The sequence below is a fragment of the Limulus polyphemus genome, unplaced genomic scaffold (assembly GCF_000517525.1).
Source record: "Limulus polyphemus unplaced genomic scaffold, Limulus_polyphemus-2.1.2 Scaffold177, whole genome shotgun sequence".
Lineage (NCBI taxonomy): Eukaryota > Metazoa > Arthropoda > Merostomata > Xiphosura > Limulidae > Limulus > Limulus polyphemus.
In genome coordinates, this window is record NW_013665787.1 from 502,127 (window position 1) to 515,120 (window position 12,994).

At 33.2% G+C, this 12,994-nt stretch overlaps 1 protein-coding gene across 2 annotated transcripts in view; it reads right to left on the bottom strand.

Moving 5' to 3' along the window:
• Positions 1-9,663, bottom strand: part of LOC106478063 (protein bowel-like) — a 79,927-nt gene extending 70,264 nt beyond the window's left edge. For both annotated transcript variants that reach the window (XM_022381587.1, XM_022381586.1), the window contains exons 1-2: positions 9,476-9,663; positions 2,367-2,437 (exon numbers count right to left, since the gene is read on the bottom strand). In XM_022381587.1, coding sequence (XP_022237295.1) covers positions 2,367-2,391 — 25 coding nt within the window. In that variant the 5' untranslated portion in view covers positions 2,392-2,437; positions 9,476-9,663. The remainder of the gene's footprint in view (positions 1-2,366; positions 2,438-9,475) is intronic.
• Positions 9,664-12,994: the final 3,331 nt, after the last annotated feature.

A 12,994-nucleotide genomic window follows, 5' to 3' on the forward strand; every position in this document is an offset into this window, starting at 1 on the left:
TCATTGTTGTTTTATAGTGCTGATTTAATTGCATATTAACAATTAATGGAATCAATAGTTTATGAGCTATTTAGTTATTTGTTATATGTTTGTGATATATCATAAATCAATACAAATCTTATAGAGAATTTGATTGAAACACTTTCAAATGTGTTACAAAGATTCAAAAAGTTTGACTTTCGAAAATGTATTTTAACATACAAGATTTTATATATATGTGTGTGTGTGTGTGTGTGTGTGTGTGCGTATAAACACAATGTACAGATTATTAACTTTAAGCTCTTGCTAGGCCGGGTGTGATCTAGTGACTAACGTACACGAAATTTGAATCCGAGGATTCGAAGTTAGCGACCTGTTTTAGCAGAAATGCGTTCCGCAACTTTTGAAATAAACGCATGCAAGATACTAATTTTAATTCGACACAAACGTGTCTTATAGTTAAGTATATATATATACACATAATCATTGAAATAAATAAAATCAGTTTAGCGTTTTATATCACCATTCTTCATATACCTTTCAACCTCATTTGTGATCCATGTACAACTGAGAGTGATACTTAGAATGAGGATTTTCCTTTTCTACGAGTGTCTACATTAAAACGAGGACTTTCCTTTTCTGTGAGTGTCTGTATTAAAACGAGGACTTTCCTTTTCTGCAAGTGTCTACATTAAAACGAGGACTTTCCTTTTCTGCAAGTGTCTACATTAAAACGAGGACTTTCCTTTTCTGTGAGTGTCTACATTAAAACGAAGACTTTTCTTTTCTGCAAGTGTCTACATTAAAATGAAGACTTTCCTTTTCTGCAAGTGTCTACATTAAAACGAGGACTTTCCTTTTCTGCGAGTGTCTACAGGGTGATTCAGAAGTCAAGTACCACCACGATATTTCAAAGTCCCACCCTGTCTATGGTTTTTATAAGTCATAATTGTTATTCATTAAATAATCCTTTTTCTTTTCCTACAACAATTGGTTTGGATGTCATTAACCTCGCAAGAATGCGTGTGAGCCATAGCCGATCTGAAAGAGTGACATTGTGTCATGATATCAAAGGTGCATATTTCTAACAGCTATAAGGGCAGGACTTGTAAAAAACAAAATCCTGGTAGTACACGACTTTTTACGTCACCCTGTATCCTTATCTATAACAACTCTTTCTTCTAGAATACTAAATGAATATCTGATGAAATAATTGGTTCGTAATTTCTCTTTGAGCGTATGAAAACCATTCGCAGTTTAGAGTAACGGCGCGAAACTCCGCACGTAAACAAACTTGATCGTAATTTCTTCCATTATCCGTTGTTCACTCCATAAGGGATATTGTTGAGTACTACTGTGACACTATTTATCAACGCTGCACTGTTCCTAATGTGTTAAGAAAATCTGAATCATGATGATAACAGTATGGTTAAGATGCAATTATGTTGAGGAGTTAGGAAGCAGTAAGATAAAACTAATTCAGTTATAAATAAATGTATGTTTCAATACTAACATCTGCCTGAACGCCTCTCGTGAAGCCTAAATGGTTGTACTTCTAAATTATAAAAGTTCTGCCACCAAGTCTCAAAGAAACAAAGAAATTCAAGATAAAATAATAGATCTAGTCTCGAAGAACATCAGAGATGTAATAATAGAAATGAATAAATACCCTATAACCCGGGCGCTTTCGAAAGGTGGCCCTTTCTTCTTCAGGAGCAAACTTCCTTAATTTGCTCCTGAAGAAGAAAGGTCCACTTTTCGAAAGCGCTCGGGTTATAGGATATTTATTCATTTCTATCATGACTTCTTGAACCTACGTGTTTTTCTAAAATCAGAGATGTAATAATTTCACCTATTCTGAAAAAAAATACGTGTTTAAAGCAAGTATAAAAAAGTTAATATAATTCGCCAGGTCTCAAAAACAAATTCGTGTTATTTTGTCAAATATCATAAAATACAAACGTGTTTTGTTAAATTTTCAGTACATTAATGATGCAAAACATTCGTAGTTGATTTATAATCCTTTCCACAAACATTTGTTTATCAGGTGTGTTGCACCATCCTAAACGTGAGAACACTTGAAAAATATAACAGAATATTAAGTCACCCTTTTATTATTATTTGTGCACGACAAAGACGTCAATAATTTATAAACCGAGTATCAGTTTACTATTATGTTTGATAGTTCCATATACTAAAGTAGCAGGATGCATCAACTGATCAACTTTATTAGTCTCTTTTTAAAAGCAGCTTCATTTTCGGTAAAATATCATAAATATATATCTACTATAATCGATGGTTTCGGGTCATTTCTGTTACTGGTTGGAACATATAATAGTCTTTGAAGTAAAACACATCAAATATGAAGTAAAACGCTTTAAACTTACCATCTTCAGAAGAAACGCTGAACATGTTTCACTAAGGCTCATGGAACAGCAATCTTTACATGTAGAAATTCCTGGAGAAAAATGAAATACAATAAAGTCGTCTTTACCACCTGACTTTAAAAAACGGATGAAATTCGGACATATGTTTTGATTAGTCTACAATACTTAGCCTGGAAGAAATAATAAGATATATAATCGCATATATTTATGTGTTAAATTAGGAATGAAGAATATCGCAGATATATATATATTATCAAAATGTACTTTGAAGGAATGCTATAAAATAATATTATTTATATAAATGTATATGATTGTATACATACACCAGATGGCTCTCGAAAGAGTGAAAAATCTCAGAGATAATAGAAACAGTAATCGTGTTTTTGTTTGTTTTCACATATCTGAGCTACTCAAGGGCTATTGTGGCTGATCAATTAGAGGGAAGGCAGCTGGTCAACAAGCACCCCTCCAACTCTTGGATTACTTTAACCGAATAATGGGATTTGACTGTCATCCTTATGAAGCACCTGCGGCTTCAAACAAGGGAACGCGATTTTGTTTTTCCGGTAACATAACGCGAACAATGATCCATAGTCCGGCACGCTAATCAGTAGACCACCAAACTCGGCCCTAATCGAATTGAGATTTTGAGCTTTTCGTGCCGTTCTGAAGTGTTGATAAAAATCGTATCTTTGTGAACATCAACAGAGAAGTATGTAGCTTAATTATTAAACTACAGCACAGAAACCTGATAAACTACAGCACAGAAACCTGATAGTTCGCTTATGCGTAATTATGAATTAAACGAGATCGTTCGTCTCATACAATATTTACCTCAAGCCTTAATAGTAAGACTTTTTTTCTTCATATTTTGCCCTAAAACCTTTCCTGGTTCTTTATTTAACAATTTATTAGATTTCAGGTTCTGGAGTTGAAATACACTTACTTCTGGCAACAGTCTATATAAACCATGAATATACTTTTATTGGTTCCTCAATTGAACAATGTTACTTCTAGGTAACGTACCCATTTATAACTTACCACAATATATTCACAAAAACATTTTTTTGTGTGCGATATAGATCTATGTACGTAGGAATTGTGAAGAAAGCAATTTTTCCCACCGTATTTTCCTTTCATAAAGCGTGCAATAAAGGGTTCAAGTGAGAATGAAAAGTGTACATATTCATGAATTATAAAAAAATACAATAATACCGTTACATAATAATGTTAAACAATAACAATATGATAAAATGAAAAATGAAGCATTTGTTTATGTGTAATAAGCAACAAAGATGGTTTTGTTATCTGTACGTTACAATGTGAAATATAGGGTTAAGAGTTTTCTGTTTATTTTAAGCTCAATTTCAAGTTCGTTTTAAGCACAATTAAATCTTGCTTTATTTACTGTATCATCTGAATAATTTCAGATTAGGCGGAATAGTAACTGATATTTTTCAACCTGAACGGAACCGTTTGCGACACGTGCGCTAAACGGCCAGGTCAGTGGCCCCTAATGTTGATGCGTAGCCAACCCTAATTTAGAAATATTAATCAGAAGGAGGGAAACCAGTCAACAATACTCTCCACCTATGCGGCTACTCTTAAGCTTAAGCGAAAAGCATGATTGACTGTTACAGTCATAATGTCCTTAAAAGTGAAAGTTGGGGAGTGTTCATCGGCATATCTGTCTCGAACCATTTAATTTCCGATATGCAGCCCAGTACACCAGCTACTATTGGTGTGCGTGGCCTTCATATTTTATCATCAGTATGATACTTTTTATATAACATTCTAAGTTCCATGTTATTTTATTTTTATCCAGAATAATATAACCAAACTATTTATACGGTTATCTGGGTTCGATGCTCACTATTCTGTAATGAAAGTTATTTTCCATGAATTAAAACACGTATTTGTCAGCCACCTTATTCACTAAGCTAAGAAATCTTAGTAAAAAGATTAAACCACATTAAAAGAAAAACAGAAAATAAATTCATATTACACGAAAACGTTAGAGATTATGTAACACGTAAAGTAATTAGCAGTTTCACAATTAAATACCCCATAGTGGATCAGCATTAAATTTACGAATTTACAATGCTAAAATCCGGGGTTTATTCCCTGTAGTGGACAGAACGCAGAAAACCCATTATGCAGCTTTGCAATAAAACAAACAAACGTAATTAAATATGAAGTACATTGTTAAAATATGTAAGCTTGTTTATGGCAAAAGCTATAAAAATTATTTTGCTAATAAATACTTTAATAATTGAAAACACAGTTCGAACTGAACGATATAAAAAGTTGGACATTTTAGCAAGTTTATAGGCGTTCCTGAATCGACGTGATAAAATATGTTTAAGTATAAACGTCATAAACAAAAATAAAAGTGTCAAAGTTAGACATCTTTCTGTTGCCTCAAGAAAAAAAAGAAACAATTATTTTAAACGTTTATATTGCACACGTAAATACTTAGGAAGAAAAAGAAACAATTATTGTAAACGTTTTCATTGCACACGTAAATACTCAGGAATAAAAAGAAACAATTGTTTTAAACGTTTTCGTTGTACAATAAATACTCAAAGAGAAAAATAAACAATTATTGTAAACGTTTTCGTTGCACAACTATATACTTAGAAAGAAAAAGAAACAATTGTTTTAAACGTTTTCATTGCACAAGTCAATACTGAGGAAGAAGAAAAAGAACAATCGTTTTAAACGTTTTCATTGTACAAGCAAACACTATAGCACTAATTTGTTAGCATATTCTCTTTTGATGATAGAAGTACTCTGCTTTCATACCGTTGATGTAGTTAGTACTTTGTATTTTAATTTTCATCTGATTTTAATTCACCTTAATTTTTTTTTATAATTAGTTTCGGGTATGGATATACTAAGTGGCAAATTGGTTTGAATTTTGCGCAAAACTATAGACCATTCCTAATTTAACAATGATAGACTGGAGGGAAGACAATTAAGCAACACCACCCACCGCAAACTCTTGGGTTACTCTTTTCACCAACGAATAGTGGGATTGACCGTTACATAATAACAGTCTTGAATGACTTAGTTGCTTAGGCAACGTCTATACTGCATTAGAAATGTCGAGGTATTCTCTCATGACAGCAAAGCATCAATAAATTATTTTTTATTACAGATTAATAAACGCGTAGGGGAGAAATGCTGGAAAACAGGTGGGCGTAGAAAATTTATTTACTAATAGTTAATATTAAACTAATTATTTTCTAATGGTTGCTTCATTCACTTGTATAATATGATATTTAAAGTTTCTAATATTTTATTCCTCGGCGCAGACTAAGGAATACGAGTATGACTCATTAAACTAATTAGTTTAACTTATACTGAGATTGACGTTTGTTAACCGTATCAGCACACATGCGGTGCCAGGCTTGTTTGGGTTCTGATTACATAGCAGAATAATGCGTAGCCTCAACACCAAAACCTCTATACGTTTCAGATCTATGAAGTTCCCTATTGTGTATATACCTATGGTAAAGTGATACCATTCTTTCTCTCTTACAGTCCATAATTTATCAAATTTTGTATCTTCCAATTTACTCTTTCTCAGAAAATCTTTTATTGTGATTTATTTTTACTTCACTTACCACATTGCGTCTGCACGTTTTGCATTTATTAACGAACGTTTTTTTTATAAATCGTAAAAAAATATTATATCTATATCATTAGTTCTTGTATGAAAACTGCCTCACTCCATAAGGGCTAAAGCTGAACTGTAGTAATAATACTGTTTTCCTGAAGAATTCCCAATACATCATTCCGTCGGCTGATGATTATTGATACAAATATGATGTTAAAAAAATTATCAAAACTGACACCGATGTCATTTCCTTCGTGAAGCAATAAAAATAAATCAAACTCTACTTATATCTTTAAAGACATTAATACCCCCCCCCAAAAAAAACAATAATTTCATTAAAAAACACGATTTTTCTTTTCAACAAAAAACCCGTGGTTGATTGAATAACTGGTTGCCATCATGCTTAAAAAACGTTCACTGCACGATACAGAAAAATAAGTCCTATGGGTTAAGGGTTATTTTCAAATCCTTAATTGTAGCAAATGAGTCAAATATTTGAATAGCAAGAAATGAAGATGGAAAAATAAACTCAAGCAGGCAGCCTGACAAACTAACTGCTACTACTGGTAAATGGAATTGCTATACCACAAACCCATTCCCTACCAGGTGGACACCTCATGACGGCCATTTTAAACCTTTAGATTTTTCACCATCAATTATCATAAGAAGTCTCTCCACGGCCTTAAAGCTTTAAGCAGTTTGATGAAAAAAAAAAGGAGGTTCAGTTTTGAGGTGAAGCATAGCAGACTAATTACGCCTCTTCTAATTATCATATTATTTCCAAAGACACGCAAGCTCGGTCTTTCTGGGCAGTTTCTGCTTCAGCTTTATACATATGTCTCCTATTTCGGCATTTTTTGATAGTGTTTTTCTGCGATAACTACTTTTCCCCTATTATTCGTAAAATACTCTAGTCTTGCTCTTAATCTATTTTAGAATTTCCCTTTTCAGGGTTCTGAAACACTTATATTTAAAACAAAAACACCTTCTTTGTATTTGTCGTACCTTATGTTTTTTATTGTCTCGCAGAAATGAGCATTCGATTCCTCGCGGTGGACAAAAAACAAATAAATAAACAAACATAACTTTGTAATTATCAAACTAATAGACAATAATTCATTTTGAATTTTACGAAAGGTTTTAAACGTAAAAAAAAAATCAGTTTCAATAAATACTTCCTTCAAACACTCCAGGAGTTATCACGGGAACAAAACGTGTTATGGATATTTGTAATTAGGATGGAAAAGCATACATTTTCGTCACTTTTTAGTACATCCACCGGAATTTTATGGCCGTTTCGTGAAAATCTTAATGGCTTTAACAGCAGTGTTTGGAATTCTCATCCTAAATTCTCCATTTGCAGGCGCGTGCTTATAGGACTTTCATTAACAGATAATGGAACCACAACTTCTTTCTTTACAGAACTGCACATCTTCAGCACACCTAAAACTTCTGATCTCAACTCACTGACTACTGTTGGACCATGCATTGTTAGCATGCTCGTACTGTACATCTTCAGCACACCTAAAACTTCTGATCTCAACTCACTGACTACTGTTGGACCATGCATTGTTAGCATGCTCGTACTGTACATCTTCAGCACACCTAAAACTTCTGATCTCAACTCACTGACTACTGTTGGACCATGCATTGTTAGCATGCTCGTACTGCACATCTTCAGCACACCTAAAACTTCTGATCTCAACTCACTGACTAATGTTGGACCATGCATTGTTAGCATGCTCGTAATGTGAATCCGAGGGTTCTTCTTTGCGTCTCCTTGCCGCACTTTGTGGCCTTGGGTGCGCTATAAGAGATAGGTTCAAATCCTACTTTTCGTCAGAGTTGAGGTGGGTGCTGTTAACTACCTGACTTCATTCTATTCTACCAACTCAAAAATTAGAGATTAAATTTTAAAACAACAAGACCACTGTTGCGAAGATTGGCTTAAGAGTAGCAGCACAGGCGGCGAGTACTGCTGATTGGATGTCTCTTCTTTGGCCTGACCGCTTAACCCTCGGGACGTAGAGTTTGAAATTACCAAATACCTCTTAAGACCTTCCTCCCTCCCCCTTTTCCTGGACAATTTTCTTTCAATATAATCATGACACAAAATAATATAGCCACCTGTTTTTAAAAAATATATAAAATAGCTTTGATTTAAAAACTAAAGCACTTCACTTTCGAATAATCGTAGTTATAAAACATTCCCAAGTGCCAAAAGACCACTGGTAACACCAATAAAGAAACTAGCTCTCTTGTATCTCCAGCGAGGCAGCCGTCTTCCACACGAGAGATCAGAGCCTATCGGTGCAATCCCCGGGGTTATCACCTAATGCTCAACGTCGCTATAACTTTGAAAATGTGAAATATTTCGTCGTCTAATATACATGAATATGAACCTATTAAAACTTTAAAATAATTGGTTCTCTAACAAGAGCATTTGTGTTGGTCCAAAGCATGTAATTGTATGTTCTTTAGTAAGTTTTTGTTGTTGTTGTTGTTTATCCTAATGCAAAATAGTTCGTTTGCACTCCAAAGTTTGAAATAAAGTCTTCATTTTAAAATCATAAATGCAGTTACTGGCCAAAGATTTGAATAATCATTTAAATAAACAGAATAATATGTTTTTTTTTATTGTGTTTGACCATATCAAAACTCTGTCGATTGTTTAGTAAGTATTACTGATTTAATATCTCAGTTCAAACCAATTATCCGAGCAAAATTCATATGTTTCATAAACATTTCCCCCAATGTCTGTTTTGGTGTTCAAAGAGTCAGCTATTTATTTTATTCGTATACGCTCATAAAATCAAAGAAAAAAACGATAATTGTTTACGATAAGGGGCTAATTAGCAGCCATTAAATTGGAAACATATCCTCGTGTAGGCGACTGTTACTTATTTTAACACACACCAAAAAGTGCCCTGTTAAAGTTGTAAGAGTCTCGACGAAATTTAGATTTTACGAACAATGATTGTGACTTAATTGGGCGCACTTTCTGAGCTTCTGTTTGTTTATTCCTTTTCCTTTGTCATCCTGCGGAACAGCAGTAAGATTAAGAAGTAACAACGCTATATACTAGGGTTCGATTCCCGTGGTGGAAAAACAGCAAGAACAAAAACCTTTTCCTTCATGATAATCCCCCAGCCTTATTCTTTAGTGAATACAGTCAATTTTCAATTATCATTTAAAATCTACTTAATAGTCGGTCAGATGTAGGATATATATATTTAAGTGAATAGCTAATATAGGAAACGAATTTGACTGTGCGTGATCCGTTTCTATTTATCAAAATATTTGAAAATTCTAACTTTTTTTTTTTGACAGATTTATCTGTAACTGGAAAAGAAATGTTTCCAAATTTCTTAATTTTAAATTTTGGTCATCTATGGTTGTCGAGTACAAAAGTGCGTGTTAATTACGTTTTAAAGCATATTTGTAATGAAAGGAAGAAGCACGTGCTTGCTTGCTTCTTCAAACCTACCTGGAAGGCTTCAGTCCTGTCTGTAACGTGGCTCCCCCTCTCAGCAAGACCGAAAGTGAGAGTGGATGGTGTTGCAAGGAGATAGAGAATCTAATCGAGACCAAAAACCTGTAGTGGCAGCTGATCTCGGCAGCAAAATCGGGAGCACTGACTACAGCCTTACTGGTTGACTTCTGAGGGACAAAGTATTATGTGTGTTAGGGGCGGTTGTATGTGCTTGGAATATTCACTAAGATGTGTCACATATATTCTCAACTATCAACATTGAATCTTGTTGGCATTGGTAGTATTACTGCTGGAATCCCACCCAAAAGTCAGCATTCTAGCCAATCACCTCCCAGTACAAGTAACCAGACTAACGTAGAACTCTGATTGCTTCTGGCCTAATGCCAAGACTTGTATTAGCTGATACTATATCTCGCATGTGCTCACATGAGTGCAATGAGTGTGGATGGAAATAAAAACAAAACTAAAAACTAAAACCAAAAGCCTGCTGTAATTTCTTTTGTTAGATCGGGTAGTTAATTACATCTTGGGAGTGCTAATTGATGAGACACTGGTTAATAACCAGAAATTTAATGGAACCCATAAGAAATTAATAGCTGCTTATGGTAGTAAAACAGGTTTTGAAAATAATCAGCAATTTTGTTTACAGTTATTGAGAAGGAAATTATCTTAGGACTTTTTCTGCAGTTTCATTTGATGAATTGAGTCGAAACCAATTCTAGTTATTGTTTTATTCATGAGCAGAAATTGTTTTAATCGTAAGCGTCAAATACTTTGCAATCCGAAACATTTTTAGTTTTCTTAAACTAGTCAATGCGTTATATAGGATTCAAATGAAACTAAATCGAAGTGTCGGTTAAGTGTTATTTGTTACTAATTTTGAGAAACTTTACAGTTGCTCTACGCCTTAAAATGCAAAAGTTTTGCTGAATGTTGCTTTATTCAATAGACAAGTGCTTTGGATGAGAGTGTTCATTAAAACAAATATTTTATTTGTTTTATATTTATTTGAAATTATTTTGTACATAAAATGTTGGTGGTTTTTCTTTTAGATCAAGCAGGATTCTCTGCTTAGATTTCTGTGTTCAAAGATTGCAAAAACACTTGCCTAATTTTTTCGGAAATTCAAGAATATATTATGATTTATTTATTACAGAGGCGTCAAACTTAGTATATATTTTTAATTGAATAAAAATATTTGAAATACCACAGAATTTTGCTCAGGAAAACAAAAAGAGAAATACTACAATCCAACGGAAAAATCTAATGCATTTAAAGTGACAGAATATGGAACTTTTCTTTACTGTGACTAGCCAGTGTTTAGTATCTAATAATAATTGCTTTTATTCTTAGAATAAGTTTTCACAATACTAACTAGATGCATCGAGAGCCAAAACCGTATATATTGCTAGCAGTTATGATAGAATATCTAGCTTTATCCACGTTATAGACGACAAGCATCTGATACAAAGCAAACAGATCATGTGGCATGTCTCACCTTGTGAGTTGACGAAATGCTTTCAAGTTAATAATAAATTATAATACTTAGTTATAAAAGCAAACAGATCATGTGGCATGTCTCACCTTGTGAGTTGACGAAATGCTTTCAAGTTAATAATAAATTATAATACTTAGTTTTAAAAGCAAACAAATCATTTGGCATGACTCACCTTGTGAGTTGACGAAATGCTTTCAAGTTAATAATAAATTATGATACTTAGTTTTAAAAGCAAACAAATCATGTGGCATGTCTCACCTTGTGAGTTGACGAAATGCTTTCAAGTTAATAATAAATTATGATACTTAGTTTTAAAAGAAAATATACTAACCGACTTTAATCACATGTATCCCGATCAGAATTATTTAGACAGATAAATTATACTTTAACTTAATTTTAGATGCATGCTTAGAAGTAAAGTTTAAGCTTACGTATATGTATATATATATATATATGCGTTAATTTTCGTTTTGATTCTCAAATTATTTTATTTATTCAATGAAGAATCAAACATGTATACAACAGAACAGGCTACTAACAGCACAGTAAATTTTGAAATAAGATGAGTTGTACAACTAAAAATCGAAACTGGCATGTTTGTAGTATGTAAAAACTGTTCAAGCGAACACCATAAAAATACATGGACTTCACCTTAGACAAACAAAATGAGTTATTTCGTTTTGACACCTGCGGAAAAAACCACACTAAACCTTGGTATGCATTACGAAGTGTTAAATGTAGGTTATAGAAACTTACCTATGCCTATTTACAAAGTGTTTTACGCAAGTTTTAAAATGAGTGGTGTTTCTATTGTTTTATCTTTGTACAATGGCACATGCAGTAGCAGCATTTAAACAAGTTTCAGTGTCTCTAAGAGGGGGAAAAATGTAGCCGTTGTTTAATTTCACTGTTCATTAAATTACTTAATATAATTGAATTTTTCTGTATAGGAATAGCTTATAATTATTTTTCAGAGAAAAGTTTTAAAAATGTCAAGTTAAACCTGTAATAAAGAATGTATCCCAAGTAACAGTGTCAAAAGGAAAATATAACCACATCAGACAGACATAATAGTGTTCAAACAACTAAGTTGACAGATCGTGACAGAGTAGTGAGACGAAAACGAACGACTACTGTGTCAATAGTATGCGCAGAACTTATAAGGTTGGCCTACAGCAACCAATCTTTGTCATTATAACTCGAAGGGAACTGCACCTGTTGGGTTACCATGGCAGGTCTGTCATTCTAAAACCTCTGATAACTTCAAATATTGCAAAGCCTGATTGAAATGGTATGAAGAACATAAAAATTGAGTTGGAAATCAATGTAAGAATGTACTTTGATCAGATGAATGATCATTTATACTTTTCCCAGCTACTGAACGTGTTTATGTATGATGAAAACCAAAAGAAGCTTACAAGCCTAAACGTCTTGTGTCATCAGTTAAGTACAATGGAGTCCTGAATGTTATGGGCAGTATTTTGTTGAAATGGTGTAAGGCTTATGACTTCACTGAAATCTATAGTGACATCAAACGATTACTTAAACCTTCTTGCAGACCAATATCTGATGAACAACACCTTCTTACAAGAAATCCACGTCGTGTTAATGCTGTAATTTCTGCTGGTGGAGGACACATTACATATTAATACATAAAATGTAGAAATTAGCAGATGTTTATTTTATCGAATGATAAATTAATGTTAAAATATAAAAGCTATAAGTATATAACTGTGTTTAAATGATATTAAGTCACAATGTCATGGGTCGTTCACAGGCTATTGGACTGTTCCTAAATTTTCGAATATGTCGTAGTCTATTCCAAATTAACATGAAATTGAATGTGAACACCGGCCATATATATATATAATTGAATGTGAACATCGGCCAAATATATATATATATATAATTGAATATGAACACCGGCCAGATATACATATAATTGAATATGAACACCGGACAGATATATATATATAATTGAATGTGAACACTTGCCAGATATACATATAATTGAA